This window comes from Panulirus ornatus, chromosome 58 (assembly GCF_036320965.1).
Source record: "Panulirus ornatus isolate Po-2019 chromosome 58, ASM3632096v1, whole genome shotgun sequence".
Classification (NCBI taxonomy): Eukaryota; Metazoa; Arthropoda; class Malacostraca; order Decapoda; family Palinuridae; genus Panulirus; species Panulirus ornatus.
In genome coordinates this window covers 6,120,822-6,145,499 of record NC_092281.1, presented here as the reverse complement: position 1 = coordinate 6,145,499, position 24,678 = coordinate 6,120,822, and the positions used below count along the sequence as shown (strand labels likewise).

The window sequence follows — 24,678 nt, the reverse complement described above, 5'->3', positions numbered from 1 at the left end:
GACCTGTAACTTTATGATGACCTATAACTTTATGATGACCTGTAACTTTATGATGACCTGTAACTTTATGATGACCTGTAACTTTATGATGACCTGTAACTTTATGATGACCTGTAACTTTATGATGACCTGTAACTTTATGATGACCTGTAACTTTATGATGACCTGTAACTTCATGATGACCTATAACTTTATGATGACCTGTAACTTTATGATGACCTGTAACTTTATGATGACCTGTAACTTTATGATGACCTGTAACTTTATGATGACATATAACTTCATGATGACCTGTAACTTTATGATGACCTGTAACTTTATGATGACCTGTAACTTTATGATGACCTGTAACTTTATGATGACCTATAACTTTATGATGACCTATAACTTTATGATGACCTGTAACTTTATGATGACCTGTAACTTTATGATGACCTGTAACTTCATGATGACCTGTAACTTTATGATGACCTGTAACTTTATGATGACCTATAACTTTATGATGACCTATAACTTTATGATGACCTGTAACTTTATGATGACCTGTAACTTTATGATGACCTGTAACTTCATGATGACCTGTAACTTTATGATGACCTGTAACTTTATGATGACCTATAACTTTATGATGACCTGTAACTTCAGGATGACCTGTAACTTTATGATGACCTATAACTTTATGATGACCTGTAACTTTATGATGACCTGTAACTTTATGATGACATATAACTTCATGATGACCTGTAACTTTATGATGACCTGTAACTTTATGATGACCTGTAACTTTATGATGACCTATAACTTTATGATGACCTGTAACTTTATGGTGACCTGTAACTTTATGATGACCAGCAACTTTATGATGACCTGTAACTTTATGATGACCTGATACTATATGTTCCGAACGAGATTAGTCCAGATACAACGTGCAAGACCCCCATCCATTCGGAGCCCATCCTACTTCCTGTCTGCGTCCTCCCATAGCAGACGTCTTACTGATGCAAACCCTCGTCTTCTAACCCCATTGATCATGACCGTGTGTGTGGCTGTAGGAAAATAAAAGCTGAACAGTATGGTTGTCATGCTCTAGATTGTGAGTATTCTTTCCAACGATATGACACGTAGAATAAGGATAATGACTTCACTTCAAGAAGCCTTACTTCTGCCTTGTGCTAAGTTGAAAGACAGTCCCAGCTCCTCAGGGGCAATGTAAGGGGCAGTTGCCTTAGTGATGATGCCCGGAAAAGGGTAGAACCGCCAAAGGAGAACTGCACAAGCCACTCCATCTTTACCGACGCGTGTATGACCATCAGTCCATAATATTACAGGGAACAGCAAAAGGGTAAGAAAAAAGATACAACTCTAGAACGAAATTTAGTTTCCCCTGCGGTTACCCCAGAGAGACTGAGATGTTTGAAGAAAAATGTTTTCTGATGTCTTAATGACCTTAGTTCCCAGCTCATTAAATAAACAAAAAGACAAGTAAGTATTGAGCTTTCTGAGCGTGTGTACATGGTTATGTAGGGCGAGACTGTAACTTAACAGTGTTTGCTCATGCTTCCAGTCAGACGAACTTAAGAAACTTAAGAGGGTAAATCTTGAACTATTTTCTTAAAGAGTTTGATGATGTAGATCTTTCTTCAATAAACGGAATCAGGATTGGGAACGGTGCAAGAAGTGGAAGATCTTGAGGTCATTTTTACTTTTTGATTTTGTGTTGACTGCATCTCACTTTGTCTCCTTGAGAAATGGGCCCTTCAGAATCAATCTCCAGTCATAACATTCTTTGATAAACGCGCACACACACACACACACACACACACACACACACACACACACACACACACACACCTGGAGGCACTCGATAGTATGTTATAATCTTTCATTCTGGAAGGCCTTACTCATATTCATGAATCTAATTTCTCTAAATTTCCCGGCCTGTATTTCCCTCAGTTTCATTAGCTCATCTCAGGAGGTTCCTTCCTGCATCGTGTCTCCTGATAGCTCTTAGGACTGGCTGAGGGCGGTGTAGCGCCACCACCTGATAGTTTCGGACCCAAATCCTTCCCCGGCGGAGCTCGGGGAGGCCGTCCACATACCCGGCGCACGATCAAGAGGCCAGAGGGAATGCTAGCTCACGACTGGGAGGGGGATCCTTGCCATTGACACTGGGGAAAAGGTGTGGGCTCCCGCGTCCACAACCAGTTTTCACATCTGTCCAACAAGGGGCTGGACCTCTCACACACTTTCATGTATCTTCCAAGGAAGGAAGGAAGGAAGGAAGGAAGGAAGGGAGGGAGGAAGGGAGGGAAAGATGATGTGTCAGATAACTGGCTGTAGAACTATAGCCTTGAGTCGTCTTCCTCTGGCTCTGGCAGCATTCGATGCCTCATCCAGTTCCCTTTCAGAGCCACGGTCATCAATATCGCCAAGATTCACTTTCAAGCCTCAGTCCACCTTTTTCCCTGACATAGATAAAGACCTTTCCAGATTAAGGTGATGTCGTATCTCTCTTTCCTTACAGCACCCTCACCTATGTTTACTATCCTTCGTAGGAGAGATGTCTCTTACTACATTTTTTCTGGTTCTTCCTAACTTCCGCCAGGCTTATCCGAGGTAAACTGCATCATGATATGGTCTGGTTCAATGATCTCATGCTCAAATCCATCTCACGTTACTGAATCTAAATGCCCGTCTCCAGACACGGCTCCTCACTGGCTCACATAACATTCCTCACACTGATTTTCATGCAATGGATTCAATGACCTTCTTCATGATCAATGATCTTACACAACTCGTCTACAAACCACTTTGTATTCCTGGCTTTTCTGGAGACTGGGTATATAAACTTTTGACCTTTTCCTCAGCACTAACTTAAAGCATCTGATCCTTGCATTATCTTTGCAGCCTGTCGACAGCACTTCTCTCAGTAATCTTCATATAGACATTATTATCATTCAGCTTATCTAGAATGTATTCTAGGAAATCTGACGATTAGTTTCTTCGAATTAACCACTGAATTATCCATAAGTCAGAAAGATGTCGCTGCTGTTGATCTAAAGATCCTTCACTTCAGAAAGACAGAAATTAAACAATCTTTATGGAGATGTGAAAACGCTGCTCCGCCCAGGATGACCTGAAGACATTCTATACGGCTTGAAACTGATGGGAATACATTATATATATATATATATATATATATATATATATATATATATATATATATATATATATATATATATATATATATATATATATATATATATATATATATGTATGCATATGAAAGAGAGACCTTTGGATTTTAATGTACTGAGAGGTTGAGGGACAAGTCAACTGGGAGGTAAGTTTGAATGGAGAAGAACTGGAGGAAGTGAAGTATTTTAGATATCTGGGAGTGAATTTGGCAGCGGATGGAACCATGGAAGCGGAAGTAAGTCACAGGGTGGGGAAGGGGGCGAAAGTTCTGGGAGCGTTGAAAAATGTGTGGAAGGCGAGAACATTATCTTGGAGAGCAAAAATGGGTATGTTTGAAGAAATAGTTGTTCCAGCAATATCATATGGTTGCGAAGCATAGGCCATAGATAGAGTTGTGCGGAGAAGGGTAGATGTGTTGGAAATGAGATGTTTGAGAGATGTGTGGTAATAAAAAGAGTGTGGTTGAGAGAGCAGAAGAGGGTGTTTTGAAATGGTTTTGTCACATGGAGAGAATGAGTGAGGAAAGATTGACAAAGAGGATATATGTGTCAGGGTGGAGGGAACGAGGAGAAATGGGAGACCAAATTGGAGGTGGAAGGATGGAGTGCAAAAGATTTTGAGCAATCGGGGCCTGAACATGCAGGAGGGTGAAAGGCGTGCAAGGAATAGAGTGAATTAGAATGATGTGGTATACCGGGGTCGACGTGCTGTCAATGGATTGAACCAGGGCATGCGAAGCGTCTAGGGTAAACCATGGAAAGTTTTGGGGGCCTGGATGTGGAAAGGGGGCTGTGGTTTCGGTACATTATACATGACAGCTAGAGACTGAGTGTGAACGAATGTGGCCTTTGTTCTCTTTTCCTAGCGCTACCTCGCGTGCATGCGGGGGGAGGGTGTTGTCATTTCATGTATGGGAGGGTGGCGACGGGAATGAATATAGGCAACAAGTAAGATTTATGTACATGTGTATATATGTATATGTTTGTATATGTACATGTATGTACACGTTTAAATGTATAGGTATGTATATCTGTGCGTGTGTGGACGTGTATGTATATGCATGTGTATGTGGGTGGGTTGGGCCATTCTTTCGTCTGTTTCCTTGCGCTACCTTGATAACGCGGGAGACAGCGACAAAGTATAATATATATATATTATGCAGTATGCAGTCTGTTGTGGATGAGAGAGCTTGGAAAGTGAGTCAGTTGTTGTTCGCTGATGATACAGCGCTGGTGGCTGATTCATGTAAGAAACTGCAGAAGCTGGTGACTGAGTTTGGTAAAGTGTGTGAAAGAAGAAAGTTAAGAGCAAATGTGAATAAGAGCAAGGTTATTAGGTACAGTAGGGTTGAGGGTCAAGTCAATTGGGAGGTAAGTTTGAATGGAGAAAAACTGGAGGAAGTAAAGTGTTTTAGATATCTGGGAGTGGATCTGGCAACGGATGGAACCATGGAAGCGGAAGTGAATCATAGGGTTGGGGAGGGGGCGAAAATTCTGGGAGCCTTGAAGAATGTTTGGAAGTCGAGAACATTATCTCGGAAAGCAAAAATGGGTATGTTTGAAGGAATAGTGGTTCCAACAATGTTGTATGGTTGCGAGGCGTGGGCTATGGATAGAGTTGGGCGCAGGAGGGTGGATGTGCTGGAAATGAGATGTTTGAGGACAATATGTGGTGTGAGGTGGTTTGATCGAGTAAGTAATGTAAGGGTGAGAGAGATGTGTGGAAATAAAAGGAGTGTGGTTGAGAGAGCAGAAGAGGGTGTTTTGAAATGGTTTGGTCACATGGAGAGAATGAGTGAGGAAAGATTGACCAAGAGGATATATGTGTCAGAGGTGGAGGGAACGAGGAGAAATGGGAGACCAAATTGGAGGTGGAAAGATGGAGTGAAAAAGATTTTGAGTGATCGGGGCCTGAACATGCAGGAGGGCGTGCAAGGAATAGAGTGAATTGGAACGATGTGGTATGCCGGGGTCGACGTGCTGTCAATGGATTGAACCAGGGCATGTGAAGCGTCTGGGGTAAACCATGGAAAGTATGTGGGGCCTGGATGTGGAAAGGGAGCTGTGGTTTCGGTGCATTATTACATGACAGATAGAGACTGAGTGTGAACGAATGGGGTCTTTGGTGTCTTTCCTAGCGCTACCTCGCACACATGAGGGGGGAGGGGATTGTTATTCCATGTGTGGCGAGGTGGCGATGGGAATGAATAAAGGCAGACAGTATGAATTATGTACATGTATATATATGTGTATGTCCGTGTGTGTATATATATGTGTACATTGAGATGTATAGGTATGTATATTTGCGTGTGTGGACGTGTATGTATATACATGTGTATATGGGCGGGTTGGGCCATTCTTTCGTCTGTTCCCTTGCGCTACCTCGCTAACGCGGGAGACTGCAAGAAAGAAAAATAATAATAATAATAATAATAATAATAATAATAATAATAATAATAATAATAATAATAATGATAATAATAGTAATATATATATAAGTATATATATATATATATATATATATATATATATATATATATATATATATATATATATATATATATATATATATATGAGAGAGAGAGAGAGAGAGAGAGAGAGAGAGAGAGAGAGAGAGAGAGAGAGAGAGAGAGAGAGAGAGAGAGAGAGAGAGAGAGAGTTGACATCCCAAGGGAATGTGTCCCCACAAAGTATTTCAGGTCATTAACCTGATGGAAAGCATCTTGTTTTTCATCCTCTTGGATCTGGTGTGGTTGACCTTGCAGACCAGTCTCACTCCCACGTCCAGACATGGGACCCCGCGGTGCTGTACAACTTATCCCACTAGATACACCGATGAACACATTCTGTTGGTCTACACTGGAGGCTATTCATCACCTCAGCTGTTGAGATAACTGGAGTCAGAACTTTGTTTTTGTCTTGCATGACCAAATTCCTGCCTCAAATTCTCCCTTGTCCTCCATGACTTTATATTTACCCAGAGTCATGTATCATTCTGACCCCCAGGGAGGCGGTATCTGCTCCAGATCCTCTCAAATAAACACTAAGTATTACACCGTTATATTTTCCCTTAAGCTATCTACTATGTACGTTATTATATATATATATATATATATATATATATATATATATATATATATATATATATATATATAAATATATATATATATATATATATATATATATATATATATATATATATATATATATATATTCTTTTTTCTTCTTTTAAACTATTCGCCATTTCCCGCGTTAGCGAGGTAGCATTAAGAACAGAGGACTGGGCCTTTGAGGGAATACCCTCACCTGGCCCAATTCTCTGTTCCTTCTTTTGGAAAATTAAAAAAAAAAAAAAAAACGAGAGGGGAGGATTTCCAGCCCCCCGCACATATATATATATATGTGTGTAATAGAAGCAAAGTTTCCTCGTCTACACTAAAATTCTTCAGTCCGTAGTTAACTATCCTTATGGTGAAATATACCTTTACAAACCAGGAGACAGCTCTACGTTAAACCTGGTAAAACTTGTCTAAAGACACAGTAACACCTTCATTACCTCACTGTTACTCATGATTGCTGTTGTTCCTGTACGACGAGAGGGACGCCAGTATTATGAGATCGGTGTTTGATGAGCTACTGGCCAGCACATGTAAGCTGGATGGGAAACAGGGGGTTCGGCGATTAGACAGTTCGTTCGTCCTGACCGACTATACAATGTTCATGAATGCCCGTCCTGTGGCGTCACTTCGTCTAGCCAAAGCATTACAGGTGTTGTATGTATACTGGCAGATGACTGGTGATTGCGAGTGCGTGGGAATAACATGCTTGAACTTGAAAAATTATTGGACTGTATTTCTTGCTTTAGAAAATAATATTCTGATGTTAACGTGTGCGTTAAATTCACGTAATAAGATGGTTTCATGCAGTGTAAAACCGCCATTCCTAGTGAACAGAAATGAAAAATATATGACCTTGGAAGGTACAGTTTTACTGAAGGACGCTAACAGTGACATTAAGGCATCCACTGAGATATTGTATTTTTCGATAAGTTTCATTAGGTTCATAGTAGAAATTTCTACTTATTTTAAATATATGATTCAACGTCAGTATATCTGATTATATAGACTGTAGAATTTTAATCTCGTCACTTTAAAATTATTATTATTATTGGTGTGCATCATAAACTATAATAATTTCTCTAGTAAGTGACCGTCTCTGGCTAGAAATATTAGTTCCAGATAAAATAATCACAGGCAGACAAATTGTATTTGCTTAAATATATGAAATGTGATGAATATATCTAACGTGGTTACAGTATAAATAGATTGGATGACAATAATTTTCACTCTTAAACTTTCTGTACAGTAAGTTTATCTTGCGCTAGTTTCACTTTACATTCACTGACTGAGATTATCAATAATGATAATAGTTATCTCTCAGTCTTATGCCTTCATAACTCGATTTGTTGCTTCCTTTTACATAAGTCTGACAGCAGAAAAGAGGCCATGGCCAGGTGTAGGAGGGAGAGAGTAGCCCTGCCGAGCTGGACTTGTGTGAGTGGTAAACAAAGTAGGTGAGATGCTGACCAGGAGGACAGTGGCCCTAGTGTCAAGGATACGCTGGTTATATACCTGTTGCTTACCTAAGCCTCAACCTGTTCTATTCTCGGGTCAGCAAGTTGGGTGTAGCGTTTACACACATTATCTTTCTTTCCCTTAACGTTAGGGAAGCATTTTCGTTAATGGTGATGAGGCATACATGTGCAACTACTGATCCTCACACACACACACACACACACACACACACACACACACACACACACATACACATACACACACACACACACACACACATACACACACACACACACACACACACACACACACACACACACACGGTGCCTCATGGCAAAAGTGATGAGGCCGTTATCTATTTTGATCTATGAAAATGGTGATCCCAGCAAGGCAGAACCATACCTGAATTATACGAAAATCATGATGTAAGTGCGAAGTAAAACAGGGTTTAAGCCTACACTATGCAGCCATGAAGATGGGAGAAGGATGAAGCAAACTAGACACTAAGTAACACATTTGGGAACACTAATGATGAGGGTCACACTGTCAGTGGTTCTTGGGCTTCGATATCATGCCATCCCCGTCACCAGAACAACATGTGGGAAGCACCGTAACTCATGATGGAAGATGAGGCAACAGTCTGGTCTCCTCACCAGAGGATATACACAGAACTTTAAGACAGTGACCAGAGAAAAGCATCGAAACTGGTTCTAGAAGCGAATGGAATAGAATTACGTCACAAAGAAGGGAAGTCTTTAGTCAATTGCCTGTGGATGGAAAAGAAATCAAAAAGGAGGGATGCGACGAGAAGATACAGATATGTAAAAGGTTCCAACTACGATGACAAACCAGCACAAAACAGCATAGCTGGACATTAGGCGCAGAACGTGAGAGGTGGGATGCGAGGCTGCATTTCTGGAGGAACAAAGCTGGAGAGTTGAGGAGGAAACTTAACGAAGGGGAAAAAGTGTAGCATCGAACACTTAGATGTGATGACGATGGGGAGGACCCACGCGTGTTGGAAATCCCACCCCTTATGTACAGATTGCTGAAAAGACACACACACACACACACACACACACACACACACACACACACACACACACACACACGCGCGCGCGCGCGCGCGAGAGTGACCCGCTATATATCATTCTGACGTTCCTCCTCATGAATGCTAACAATCTTGACCTGTTAGCTTGTCTGCTAGACAACTTACCCTTGAGCTTCTTCCACCTCCCTACTCTTTCCTACACCTCTCCCTCCATTTATATGCCTCTCCTCACCTTCTTCAGCTTCTACCTCTCCAGTCCTCCGTCCACTTCTCTACATCTCCCTCCACTCTTGCCTCAGTCCTCCACTTCTCCATTCCTATATCCGTCTTACATTCCACTTCTTGTTTTTCGTAACTCTGGGTCTTCTGCGGTGAATGCTACGCGTTAGCCTTGCCTTTTAGCAAAATATTATTGAAAAAAATAGTTACTCTCTCTCTCTCTCTCTCTCTCTCTCTCTCTCTCTCTCTCTTTCTCTCTCTCTCTCTCTCTCTCTCTCTCTCTCTCTCTCTCTCTCTCTCTCTCTCTCTCTCTCTCTCTCTCTCTCTCTCTCTCTCTATCATGCTTTCATCCCTGGGCGAGAGACGCGACACCTTGGCTGACCGACAGCACACCAGAACCTGAAACCAGTGTCAAGTTATTCCTGAAACTGAAAGTGTCTGCCAGAGGCCGGCTGTACAGTTGGAGGTCAGGTGGCGGGAGACGGGGCGTGGGTGAGACGAAGGCCTGGGTTGGGTGGAGATGTGAGTGAGAAGGTTAAGGAGGTGTGGGAGTTGGAATGGGGGAAGGGAAGAGAAAACGTGGGAGATTGGAGGGGGAGCATGTTGTGGGGGGTGGGGGTGGGGGTAGCTTTCTGGAGGGTGAGTGTGGGTGAGAGGAGGAGTATGGGAGGAGGAGTGAGGGGGGAGGAGCAGTGTGGGGGAGGGGGAGTACATGCAGAAGACAGATGACAGCGGGGCGTGACGGTGCATGTGGTGGAGACATGGTCATGATGCAGAAGGCCACTCTCCTCCTCCTCCTCCTCCTCTCCCTCCCTTCCTCCGGCTCAAGTGTTGGCAGGGGGAGGGAGAAGGCACTACGAGGACCACCACAGGCCGTGGCCAGAGTGCACCGTCACGCGGATCCTGTGCCAGGGTGACCAGGGATCCTGTGCCAGGGTGACCGGGGATCCTATGCCAGGGTGACCAGGGATCCTGTGCCAGGGTGACCAGGGATCCTGTGCCAGGGTGACCGGGAAGATGCTCAACTCTGAAAAGAGACAGCTTTACTGAGAGAGAGAGAGAGAGAGAGAGAGAGAGAGAGAGAGAGAGAGAGAGAGAGAGAGAGAGAGAGAGAGAGAGAGAGAGAGAGAGAGAGAGAGAGAGAGAGAGAGAGAGAGAGAGAGAGAGAGAGAGAGAGAGAGAGAGAGAGAGAGAGAGAGAGAGAGCATAAGGTCGGGGCTGCTGCACCTCATTAACTGCACATGACCATGACACACTTGACCTTACCCAACACTCATGACCACCTGACTGTCTACACACACACACACACACACACACACACACACACACACACATAGCGCGTAACGTTTCCGACCGTCAGTTAGCGTGAGCCAGTCCGGGATCAAATCCACATGGGCTCGAATCCTGAGCGTAGCAGTCGGCCCACATCCAAACCAGGTGTTCAGTCTCTCCTCGGGACTAGTCGAGAGATGGGTAACTGGCTTAGGCTGGGGTGAGCGCACGCGCACGCGCTTGCGCTTGCGCGCGCGCGCGTGTGTGTGTGTGTGTGTGTGTGTGTGTGTGTGTGTGTGTGTGTGTGTATGTGTGTGTGTGTGCGTACATACACAGGGATAAAGACAAGATACACAAATACAAGGTTAAGTAAGAGACGGGTTAACATGAGTATAAAACTCTCTTCCCGTAACACGCAAACAGTAACCACCCACATAAGAGGTTCCGTGGTGCAATATTTACTGTTGTAGGCCACCAGCGAGTCTGGCCAGACCAGCTCCCAGTACTGGGGGAGGAGGCACCTGGCTCTCACCCAACCCATTCGCTCAGCCTCACTTCTGGGGCAGATCAATATCTAATTCACTTGTATTTTGATTATCCTCGTAACCAATATATGATTACCCTGTGGCCGATCTACGATTACCCCAGGATCGATTCCTACAAATCCTGGTGTTGCCCAGGACTTTTCTGAAAGCTCCTGCAACCCAAGGTTGCAACTACTTCCAGTTGCAGGCTTGCTTGTTGTGAAAACTTCTCTAAAGAGATTGTACTCCAAATGATGCAACCTACTCAGAGTGACCATTCACTTGCGGTCTAACCTACAACAAGAGGAGGCTAATAATCCACACACACACACACACACACACACACACACACACACACACACACACACACACACACCTAACTGTCCGTTCTTTATCAACACAACTCGTCCAAGGACAACAATAAGCCCGTGACCATCGTCTTGGATCCAGTAACTGGCGGTGCGGCGTCGGCCACCTTCACCATCTCCTCCTCCTTCCTATGCCACCCTGCCGCGGCCTCCCCCACGCACCACACGCCACGGATTAGTGCTTTACCAAGAAGAACCCTTGCGCCACTACCCCAGCAGTGATCTCACTGTCTGTACAATTTCCTCTATCCTGGGCTGACTGCTCCGTTCACACCTACACGAGTACAGTGACAGTGAATGTGTTAGGAGGTTCACGAGTCGAGCTGGGTATCACGTGTCGCCGTCTAAAAGCAGGACGAAGATTACCTGAGCGTGGAAGATGAGCAGGCGACCCCGAGCTGGCCGGAGGAGCAAGCGGTCAGAGCCTCCCTCAGCAAGCAGACACCGGGGCCAAGCAGGTCAAGGAGGGTTGGTCACACTCCCCGTGGCTAACGTTCAGCAATAGTCAATGGGTCTTGCACTTGGGTCCGTTGGGTTTATCGAGGCGTTTAACTGCCTTGCAGCCAGGATTATGTGTGTAACTGCCAGGAGGACTTGGGCATGAGAAGTGTGGGTAAGAAACAGATCAGTGGATCGTGGATAATATATTGCGCTTAAATAGTTATTATAATGATATGTTAGGTGCAAGTTCCGGAGAGGAGGGTGGGAAGGGGAAGCAAAGCATGAAAACTAAGAGAATTTTTGCATGAAATTCGGCAAAGTTTTCGTTGAGGAAAATCTTGTGTGAGACAACTTTTCTTGAAATGGATATGGAAGACATGACGGGGCGGGATGGCGGATCTGTCAAAACAGATATCACAAGAGGAAAACTAGAAGTCTTGTGTCTGATAAATACAAACTTAAAAACATATTCAGGTGGCGAGGTAGATGAATCTTTAAACCGAGGGTAGAAACATATCAGGTGGCGAGGTAGATGAATCTTTAAACCGAGGGTAGAAACATATTCAGGTGGCGAGGTAGATGAATCTTTAAACCGAGGGTAGAAAGCGAGGAAGATACAATAGATGATAATGTGTTTATGATAATGTTTATGATAATGTGATAATGTGTTTATGACTGATCTAAACTGTAAAATTACAAGATACAGATTCTGTACCTCTCTGTGCACAGGCCTCTCCATGCACGGGTCTGTAACTGTCATGGATAACTCTACTACCGTTACTGAGACTCCTTCTCCCCCATTTGTCCCTCGCCATTCTGATGGGTTCCACATACAACTGCCATCCTTGTCCTCCTCCTGTCAGTCATGTAGTGACCGCTGGTGGAGGAGGCACAGTCCTACCAACCTGCATGATAAACAGGTGTTTTATGTTACGGTACCAAGTAACTTCATTTGCCACGATCCTTACTGAAAGACAGAACAGGTTTGATGATGAGCTTCAAAGGTCAGCACGTCTCATCTTGTTACTGATAAGTACGTAGAGGGAATGAAAATGTTTTCACTTGCAGATTAGGGCGCTGCCACTCCAAGCTTGACTGTTGTGACCTCCTTTCATCGAATGCACCAGATGTGGTGCACTGTACCTCCATTCGTCCTTCCCTCGTCCTATAAACTTTCTTCCGTTTACGCGTCCGGTCTGCAAACACCTGTGAAGACAAAATAAATTTCTAATTTTCATTTCAACCGCACTGGTCTTAATTGAGGATATGTGTCTCCCGTTCCATGTCGGTCACTATGAAAGAGGAAACTATCACCCATGGCATGGAGGATGGTAACAAGTAAAAGCGAAGAACGCAATGTTCCCTCACCTTCCTTCCCAGACGGTGTCAGAGTTCAATGTCATTACTTTGCAGTTCACACGTAACCATGTGGATTGACACGTGTCTCGTGGAATGGCCACAATCGAAGGAAAGATGAAGGTTGTTATTCCATTCGCTCAGTTCTCTTATTTCACTGATGACCTGAAACTGAAGAGCAAGAAGAGTTGGAGTTCCTGAGAAGAGTACGTCGAAGAAGCAGAGGAGCTGCAAGTTCTTAACCACTACGAACATATTACATTTTGAGAGAGAAATGTTTCTCACTACCAAGAATGTTCACAATTCAGGAGGATATTTTCTAACACATAAGGTAACTCGTTTAACAACATCACTCGTTAATAAGCGAGTTTGATCATTTAGATTGGTTTTTATTCGTGCATTATTGTCAGCGTGTTTTAAAAGATGTCTCGGAAAAATAAAAAATCCGTACACATTTTTTCTGGTAAGATCTAAAGGTCAAAGGAAAGTACGAAGAGATAAAGGTCACTGTGTAGGGCTATTATATAGGGTCGTTGTGAATCACCGTGACTGCTTGTTACTGGCACGGTAAGGTAAGCCCAAACACGAGATCTGAAATTTCCAAATAGAAAATGAACATGATAAAGAAAAAAAAAGCCACGACAGAATAACTTACGTGTAAGATTCTTCGTCGATATTTCCATTCAGGTGAAACTAAACAGCTGCCAGGCAAGGACGAAGGTCCTGTAGGAGTTTACAATAACTAAATTGCAAGTAGTCATATTACTAATAGGCGCCACGTAATTGCAGAAATGTTGTCATAAATAGCTGCTCGTATAAGGGAGAGAGAGAGAGAGAGAGAGAGAGAGAGAGAGAGAGAGAGAGAGAGAGAGAGAGAGAGAGAGAGAGAGAGAGAGAGAGAGAGAGAGAGAGAGAGAGAGAGAGAGAGAGAGAGCAAATGGAAACTTTGTAAACACAAGATAAAACATCAACACTTCAACTATTCCTCCCTCAAGCACCAAAAGGCAAGATGTAGGTTTACATCCCGGGGACATAAAGATAACACGTCAGATACGAGACAAATATCAAGCAACGGCATTTTACAGAGATTCAAGCCTCATTCTGCGCACAACACCATTATTCTGGGAGTCATGGAGAGCGACATACAAGTCAGGGAGAGAGGGAGAGGATAAAAACAGTCCTTTACCACCGTTTCGTCATGCGCACGTCTGCCCAAGGACGACCTGGTGGTATCTGTTACATGACCCAAGGTTATGCTTCTCACGTATGGTAATTGCCATACGTTTGATGGACGTTATACGATGCTGTTATCTACGGTATCTCACTGTGCTACGACCGTGTCATTATAGGATAAACCTCACATGATACAGAGGGAGAGGGAGACATAAATCTAATGCAGAATGAATATGCTTGGAAATAGACGAAGAAAGACCCATCCTTACACACATACATACATACACATAGACATATACATCTATATACAGGTACATATAATTGCTTGCCTTCATCCATTCCTGACGCCACCCCACCCAGCAGGGAACAGCATCGCCACCCCTTAAGTCAGCAAAGTAGCGACAGGAAAACAGAAAAAAAGGCACATTCGTTCACACTCAGTCTCTAACTGTCATGTAATAATGCACCGAAACCACAGTTCCCTTTCCACATTCAGGCCCCACAGACTTTTCCATGGTTTACCCCAGACGCTTCACATATATTAGTGAATTTCGGGTACAGGTTTTGCTTTATGCGTCTTTGGTTGAATATCACAGCATATTCACAACTGATTATCTTTTTATGTAAGTTTCCTATTATCCTCACTCAATCTTCTTTGTTGTAAAGGTTACTGGAACACAACTTCTCCGAAAGTTTCCATTTCAAACATCACCGTCAAAAGCAGCACTAGACAGTGAATTGCACAACATGTGAAACAATATCCTAACATTTTGGTTAACTCTGAGCCACTATCAAGTGAAGATGAATAATACAGGAGGAGAAAATGATCCATCCGAGTAGGTTGCCATGATGTGGTCAATACGAGGAACAGACGACGTTGGCCGTTGTGGCACGGGGATGCTCAGCTGGGTTGCATGATTTCTGTGGTGGTGGGCAGGTGCGTCAACAGATAGCTATGTTCCTCGTTTGTTCCCCCATCCGCCTGAACCACGTGTTTCTCGTGGAAGTTGCCGGACCGTCGTACATTGAGAGGTTTCCGTGTGCATTCACCTGGCTATTGATGTGAGGTCCAGGTCGCGAATATTTGCAGTCTCCAAAACTTGCAGCTTCCTCAAGTTGCCAAAACCTTGATGTATGATACGACAATATATATATATATATATATATATATATATATATATATATATATATATATATATATATATATATATATATATATATATATATATATATATATATATATATATATATATTTCCCGCATTAGCGAGGTAGCGTTAAGAACAGAGGACTGGGCCTTTGAGGGAATACCCTCACCTGGCCCAATTCTCTGTTCCTTCTTTTGGAAAATTAAAAAAAAAACGAGAGGGGAGGATTTCCAGCCCCCCGCTCCCTCCCCTTTTAGTCGCCTTCTACGACACGCAGGGAATACGTGGGAAGTATCCTTTCTCCCCTATCCCCAGGGATATATATATATATATATATATATATATATATATATATATATATATATATATATATATATATATATATATATATATATATATATATCCTTTCCTTTCATACTATTCGCCATTTCCCGCATTAGCGAGGTAGCGTTAAGAACAGAGGACTGGGCCTTTGAGGAAATATCCTCACCTGGCCTCCTTCTCTGATCTTTCTTTTGGAAATTTAAAAAAAAAAAAAATGAGAGGGGAGGATTTCCAGCCACCCGCTCCCTTCCCTTTTAGTCGCCTCCTACGACACGCAGGGAATACGTGGGAAGTATTCTTTCTCCCCTATCCCCAGGGATAATATATATATATATATATATATATATATATATATATATATATATATATATATATATATATTTTTTTTTTTTTTTTTTTTTTTTTTTTTTTCAAACTATTCGCCATTTCCCGCATTAGCGAGGTAGCGTTAAGAACAGAGGACTGGGCCTTTTTCGGAATATCCTCACCTGGCCCCCTCTGTTCCTTCTTTTGGAAAATTAAAAAAAAAAACGAGAGGGGAGGATTTCCAGCCCCCCGCTCCCTCCCCTTTTAGTCGCCTTCTACGACACGCAGGGAATACGTGGGAAGTATTCTTAATCCCCTATCCCCAGGGATAATATATATATATATATATATATATATATATATTCATTATACTTTGTCGCTTTCTCCTGTGTTAGCAAGGTAGCGCAAGGAAACAGACGAAAGAATGGCCCAACCGACCCACATACACATGTATATACATACACGTCCACACACGCACATATACATACTGATACATTTCAACGTATACATATACATACATACACAGACATATAAATATATACACTTGTATATGATTCATACTTGCTGCCTTTATTCAATCTCGTCGCCACCCCGCCACACATGAAATAACAACCCCCTCCCCCACATGCGCGCGAGGTAGCGCTAGGGAAAGACAACATAGGCCACATTCGTTCACACTCAGTCTCTAGCTGTTATGTATGATGCACCGAAACCACAGCTCCCTTTCCACATCCAGGCCCCAGAGAACTTTCCATGGTCTACCCCAGACGCTTCACATGCCCTGGTTCAATCCATTGACAGCACGTCGAACCTGGTATACCACATCGTTCCAATTCACTCTATTCCTTGCACGCCTTTCATCCTCCTGCATGTTTAGGCCCCGATCGCTCATAATCTTTTTCACTCCATCTTTCTACCTCCAATTTGGTCTTCCACTTCTCGTTCCCTCTACCTCGGACACATATATCCTCTTTGTCAATCTTTCCTCACTCATTCTCTCCATGTGACCAAATCATTTCAAAACACCCTCTTTTGCTCTCTCAACCACACTCATTTTATTACCACACATCTCTCTTACCCTTTCATTACTTGCTCGATCAAACCACCTCACACCACATATTGTCCTCAAACAACTCATTCTCAACACATCCACCCTCCTCTGCACAACTCTATCTACGGCCTATGCCTCGCAACCATATAACATTGTTGGAACCACTATTCCTTCAAACATACCCTTCCACACATTTTTCAACGCTCCCAGAACTTTCGCCCCCGACAACACCCTGTGACTCACTTCCGCTTCCATGGTTCCATCCGCTGCCAAATCCACTCCCAGATATCTAAAACACTACGCTTCCAGTTTTTCTCCATTCAAACTTACCTCCCAAGTGACTTGTCCCTCAACCCTATTATACCTAATAACCTTGCTCTAATTCACATTTACTCTCAGCATTCTTCTTCCACACACACTTTACCAAACTCAGTCACCAGCTTCTGCAGCTTCTCACCCGAATCAGCCACCAGCGCTGTATCATCAGCGAACAACTGACTCACTTCCCAAGCTCTCTCATCCACAACAGACTGCATACTTGCCCCTCTTTCCAAAACTCTTGCATTCACCTCCCTAACAACCCCATCCATAAACAAATTAAACAACCATTGAGACATCACGCACCCCGCCTGAAACCTACATTCACTGAGAACCAATCACTTTCCTCTCTTCCTACTCGTACACATGCCTTACATCCACGATAAAACCTTTTCACTACTTCTAGCAAGTTACCTCCCACACCATATATTCTTAATACCTTCCACAGAAAACCTCTATCAACTCTGTCATATGCCTTCTCCAGATCCATAAGTATTTCTAAGTATTTCTCACATACATTCTTCAAAGCAAACACCTGATCCACACATCCTCTACCACTTCTGAAACCACACTGCTCTTCCCCAATCTGATGCTCTGTACATGCCTTCACCCTTTCAGTCAATATCCTCCCATATAATTTCCTAGGAGTACTCAACAAACTTATGCCTCTGTGATTTGAGCACTCACCTTTATCTCCTTTGCCTTTGTACAATGGCACTATGCAAGCATTCCGCCAATCCTCAGGCACCTCACCATGAGTCATACATACATTAAATATCCTTACCAACCAGTCAACAACACAGTCACCCCCTTTTTTAATAGATTCCAATGCAGTACCATCCAAACCCGCTGCCTTGCCAGCTTTCATCTTCTGTAAAGCTTTTACTACCTTTTCTCTGTTTACCAAATCATTCTTCCTAACCCTCTCACATTCCCAAACCACTCTTCCCCTTTACCCTTGAGATTCGTTTCACTCAGAGCCAAAACATCCAGGTTCCTTTCCTCAAACATACTTCCTATCTCTCCTTTTTTCTCATCTTGGTTACATCCACACACATATAGACACCCCAATTTGAGCCTTCGAGGAGGATGAGCATTCTCTGCGTGACTCCTTCTGTTTCCCCTTTTAGAAAGTTAAAATACAAGAAGGGGAGGTTTCTAGCTCCCCGCTCCCTTTCTAGGGGAGAAAGAATACTTCCCACTTATTCCCTTCGTGTCGTAGAAGGCGACTAATAGGGGAGGGAGCGGGAGACTAGAAATCCTGCCCTCTCGTTTATAATTTTCCTAAAGAAAGAACAGAGAAGGGGCCCGTGTGAGGATTTCTCTCAAAGGCTCAGTCCTCTGTTCTTAACGCTACCTCGCTAACGCGGAAGATGGCTAATAGGATGAAAAATAAAAATATATATATCGACGGATCCTACATCATCACAAACCTCAAAGAAAACCTTTCTGCAGCAAAAGCTCAGCAGAAACCATTCCAGCAAGGTCAAGCGTTCTGCCATATTCACTACGAACCAAAAGTCATGAGAGATCTCGATGGCTACTTCAATGATGCTCAGGTAGATTCACTGAAATAGGAGGCCTCGATGGAGGCCCTGAAGGTCTTTTTAAAAGCACAGAGATAGATAGGTCGTCGGAGCTTTCCACGTTTAATGGAAAGAGATTAGAGCGGCAAAGAACATTGATCAACTTAAGAGACGTATTGATAATAAGACTAGAGCAGTATGAGCCGTGAAAACAGTGATGGTGAACGTAATACAGGTGATGAGGAAGAAGATGGGATCACTAAATGATCATCGTTCTCTCTTTCTCCATTTGAGAGAACCAGGAGGAAGATATTGAACCCAAAATTCACTGCAGTACTTATCAGCTGCAAAGTTAGCGATCGCTACATAACTTAAGAAGTAGGAAACAGTCATCTTGTACAAATACAAGGGAATCCAAACAGCAACAGGTCAGCTGCGCTCCATCCACTCTCAGTTTTACCTATATCAATCAAGAATTTACTTTCCTACACTCTATGTATATACATGTGGATGTATATATCTATGAATGTGGGTGGGTTGAGCCGTTCCTTGTCTGTTTCCTTGCGCTACTTCGCTGACGCGGGAGACAACGATTGAGGATATATATATATATATATATATATATATATATATATATATATATATATATATATATGGAGTCGTGTGGTATACAGGGGTTGACGTGCTGTCAGTGGATTGAATCAGGGCATGTGAAGCGTCTGGGGTAAACCATGGAAAGCTGTGTAGGTATGTATATTTGCGTGTGTGGACGTGTGTATGTACATGTGTATGGGGGGGGGGGTTGGGCCATTTCTTTCGTCTGTTTCCTTGCGCTACCTCGCAAACGCGGGAGACAGCGACAAAGTATAAAAAAAAAAAAAAAAAAAAAAAAAAAAAATATATATATATATATATGTGTATATATATCATCCCTGGGGATATATATATATATATATATATATATATATATATATATATATATATATATATATATATATATATATATATATATATATATATATATATATGTATATATATATATATATATATATATATATATATATATATATATATATATATATATATATATATATATATATATATATATATATATATAATAATAATAATAATAATAAAATGATGCTGCAATTTGTATGCCTTTTACTGACATATTTGTTGCTTTGTAAGTGCTCATAATGTAACCTCTTCGTCTTAGCTGTATATTTATCACAAAATTTCATGCAGTTCCTCTTACAATCATATGTTTTCAAGGGTCAGACATTCCACTTAGAAATATTCCATTGGGATTATGAACATTTCCTTCCGCCAAATATCTTGTCTACCTTCGTACACTCGCCACAGGTTTAGGATTACTGTTTGCTTGACACACGGGACTGTATCCCTCTCACAGCAAGTATTTTTTTTGGTCTCTTCCAATCCCTCGCCCAGCCATTCTCACGACCATCGACCTTGGCCACCATGATCCTGTTGTGGCTCAGGTTCGAGTATATAAAGCTCGTCTGCAGCAGATGTCCACCATCCTCAGCTGATCCTCACACCGACAACATGAAGTTTGTGAGTACGGTAGAGGATTATTGGTCTTCATCTCTGAATTATGTTGGAGTGATATAGCATATAGCATTTTGTATAGCACTACATAGTGGTACCTCCGTTTGTTAGTACTGCAACTACTACTACAGCTGTATTATAAGAACATTGGCTCCTGCTGCAGTGGATAAGCGTGCATTAGAGATGTTGAGAATGTTGCTGTACTAAAGTACCGTAACCAGGACGACCCAGAGCATTATCTTCTTGACCATTTTGGTTCTCTGTATATAACTGAGAAAGTTGTATCTTTCCACTGCTGTATAGAGAACACTTTAGTCAGTTTTTGTTTAGATTTTAATCACCAGAGTAGTTTGGAGGTTTCCAAATCCAGGATTGTGTCTTTATCTTTTTAAATAAGCTTATATCATTGCCTTCATTCAGTAGTTTCTGTACCCAGTTTATTTCCTTCCATTGGCTTTTGCTTGAACATTCTACTGACGACTTTTAGATGGGATATGAATTGTTGTCGGATCATATTTTTGTATGAAACTCTCTCTCTTGTTTCATTTACGTTTTATCAGAATATATCATACTAGAGTTTTGATCAAAAGATCAGTTTATGTTAGCCTCTTTCTCCCTTTGATCTGTAGCGAATCTCTATGGTATGTACTCTTCATATATATCAATGCTTGTTGAGAATTTCGCTCTGTTGTGAGGCTTTTGGACCCTCATGATATTTTCACTGGTCACACATGTATGATGGAATTAATTTTTTGCCCATTAATTCTCACGATCCTTGTATGTGTGTGCCATTCCTACCTTCATGATAGCCTCAACTCTCCTTCTAAAAGAGAACAGATTGAAATGACAGTTTGGAATATGAAACATTAATGAAATTAGAAGCATTACATTCCAGTAAATGTTGGTCAGATGTCATGACACTCGCCCACATCAGGCACCATACTGGATGTTCAGCCACATTCATTATTCTCATATTTCTCAACACCATTTTAGCTGATATTTGCTATCCATCTATCCCTAATTTCTAGACTTTAGTTTCATCAGTAGAGTCTATAGTTTAGTATATTTCTCAATGTATATCAAGAGGTCCTCTGTCTCTCCAGTACATGTACTGATGCACATTCCTTATGAACATGATGCATCTCTGGCGAGTAATGATAAAGTTGATGTTTTATCCAAAATACAGAGCTTGAGAGTGGGAGATTTTAGATCTGTTTGTCACAGGCATTAACTGATTCATTGTCTATCTACTACGATTGTGTAACGATTGAGCAAAACATTTTCGAGGCGGAAATTAACCAAAAATCTGTTATTTCCCGTATTGGTTAAAACCTTTCGGTCTACTAATACAAATAAAGATTAATGGTAATTAACTATTTACATGGACCATGCCATTAAACGAACAGTCATGAAATCATTTAAATATTACTATAAGAAGTAGTCAAAACTTTAGTCTGTGTCATCGAGTTAAATAACATGAGTCCAGCGAGCAAGTGCTGGTCCTCATTCTCATGTATCAGGTTTAAGAATAATGAAGGTAACAATATAATGTCTGCTTCTCCTTATTGTATTTAAGGATACTGCACACTTTGCTTACAAGTTGGTGGTCGTCCCAACACAGGTGCTCCTCGCTTGCTTGGTCGCCCTGGCCGCTGCCGCTCCTCAACGTGACGAATCGGAAGCAGAGGTTTTGAGTGACGTACGCAGCGACTCTGGAGATGGCAACTTCGCATACCAGTTCGAAACCAGCAACGGAATCTACCAGGAGGTGATCGGTACCCCAGGCTCAGAGGGCCAGAGCAACAAGGAGGGATCCTTCAGGTAGGCTACGGGTACTGGTTGTTGGTGTGTGTTGATATTACAGTCTTGTCTGTCATGGTGTCAGTTGGATGGAACGTTTATATGTCAGTGTTTCTCCTAAAGTATTATGATTCCTTCCTCAGGTTCAACCTTCCTGATGGCACCGTCGCTGAGGTTCGCTTCATTGCTGACGAGAACGGCTACCAACCCGAGTCCAACTTGATCCCCACACCCCACCCACTTCCCGCCCACGCCATTGAACAGATCCGCTTCGCTGAAGAACAGCGCGCTCGGGGCATCACATTCGATAACTAATCAGACGTTTGACTTACTTATCGATCATTTTACAGTCCTCTACCCTTCCCTGTATATACTGAACTCGTGTCCACAGTTTTGGGGTGTCCTCCAGCTTGCCAGACTTCATGACTCAATCTTAAGACATGGCAAATGTACAATAAATATCATATACGCATAATTCTCGATTCAATTCACATACATATTCCTATGTGTAGCATTGCCAGTCAGGCTTAATGGGTAGCTAATCTTAGTTGATATGCAAACTTCGGAAGAAAGTTTTTTTTTTCAATCAAAAACCTGTATGATTAGTAAGAATGATCAAAAATGAAATGAATTGAAAATCACGAAACATAAAGTAACCTAATATGGAAAATATATCCGGCCTATTGTAACCGTTGTATGGCTACTTTATGAAGGATTATGGTGCTCGGAATACGTTCCTAAGCTGGACTTAGATAAGACAGACTATGTGATATGTATACCTTGGAGGTTGTAGTCTTCAAGCCTTAACACTAGTGAAGTTCTCGCAAATATGATAAATAAATGGAGGTGGCTGCCAGTGGTGGAAGTTGAGGTCTTATACATACTTCCCCACATGTCTTATAAAGATCTATATTACTTGTAACATATACCTCGTTAAACATTATTATCATTGAATGTGGTTATTCCTAGCGGTGCTTTGACGTAATGAAATGTAGGTGGAAAAGAATAACTAGTATCAGTGTAACGTTTACTAGCAGGAGGTTAGAGGCAGTAAGAACTGCTCGTGTATTTTGTTCCAGAAGCAGCAGCAGCAGCAGCAACACTTGATGACCCTGGAACTAGCTTGTTAAGGGCAGTAAGAGTTGCTTGTATCCAGATTGTTCCAGCAGCACCAGCACTAGATGACCTCGGTACCGGACTGTGAGAGGTGTCTGTGTGCTAATTGCTCCAGCAAAAGCAAAATTGGATAGTTCAGACCGAGTAATGGGCTGTTAATGGGAAGAGGACGTACATTTGTACCGTCTGCTACAGCAGCAGTAACATATGAAATATCTGTTCTGTTCGCTTATATATTTTCTTATCAAATAGTGATATTCGCTAAGGACTGGTCGAAAATAATAATTGAGGTTAATATCACTAAAGGCTCACTAATAAAAGTATCTTCACATGTTATCTAATGATGATAAAGAAGCAGAGTGTAACACAGAATCTGACGAATTGGTTCAACTTCAACAATTATTCATAGGGAACAAGATATTTTATCTCCACGGAGTTGTATGTGTCTTCTTTCATGACAGTTTGTTCATCAAAATGACCATTCGTTGGAGATCTATTCTGGTGGTGTAAGAGCTCATGATGGTCATCTTGGATATCAAGGATTCCTACCCGCTTGAAGAAACATCATCACAAACCTCGAAGAAAATCTGTCTGCAGTAAAAGCTCAGCAGAAACCATTCCAGCAAGGTCAAGCGTTCTGCCATATTCACTACGAACCAAAAGTCATGAGAGATCTTGATGGCCACTTCGTATTGCTCAGGAGGATTCAATGAAAAGGAAAAATGTTCCAGAAGGACTTTTTATATGCACAGAGATAGAAAGGAAGTCTGGGCTCCACAGGCATAATGGAAGGAGACTAAGGCTGCAGAGATCAGTGACTGATTTAAAAGATGTATTAATGATGAGACGAGAGCAATATGGGCTCTGGACGAGATGGTCATCTTAGAGTCATCCTCTTGTGAGAACAGTAAAGATGGTGAATGTAATACAGGTGATGTGGAAGAAGATGGGATCACTAAATGGCCATCGTTCTCTCTTTCACCATTTGAGAGAACAAGGAGGAAGATATTGAACCCAAAATTCACTGTAGTACTTATCAGCTGCGCAGTTAGCGATCGCTACATGACTTAAGAAGTAGGAAACATTCACCTTGTACAAATACAAGAGAATTGAAACAGCATCAGACCACTAGGTCCTTTCGCGGCTGTTTGTGATATTGGAAGATATGAGAAACTCACATATCAATGTGGTAAAAGTTAGAAGGTATACATATAGTTCAAAGAGAATGACCTGCAAATTATCAATGTAAATAAGAAGGAACAAATAATGTAAGTCGTGGGCTTGAAGCGAAATATTCATCGAGTCTATTCTTATAGGTATCTATAGATCTGCTTTCAACCTCTCTAA

The 24,678-nt window shown here is 42.0% G+C and overlaps 2 protein-coding genes across 2 annotated transcripts in view; one reads left to right on the top strand and one right to left on the bottom strand.

Annotated features, from left to right (window-relative positions):
• The window catches only part of LOC139766897 (cuticle protein AM1159-like), an 80,226-nt gene that overhangs the window by 30,655 nt on the left and 24,893 nt on the right, over positions 1-24,678 (bottom strand). The window lies entirely within an intron of this gene.
• On the top strand, positions 20,372-22,690 carry LOC139766895 (cuticle protein AMP1B-like). The gene is made up of 3 exons (XM_071695908.1): positions 20,372-20,421; positions 22,037-22,236; positions 22,359-22,690. Exons 1-3 carry the CDS (start codon positions 20,413-20,415, stop codon positions 22,528-22,530), a joined length of 381 nt encoding a protein of 126 aa, XP_071552009.1. The 5' UTR covers positions 20,372-20,412; the 3' UTR covers positions 22,531-22,690.

Bases quoted from the DNA above. Each gene is read 5' to 3' on its own strand.
- LOC139766895 (XM_071695908.1), top strand. The intron at 22,237-22,358 runs GTAGGCTACGGG...TTCCTTCCTCAG, and splicing joins AACAAGGAGGGATCCTTCAG to GTTCAACCTTCCTGATGGCA.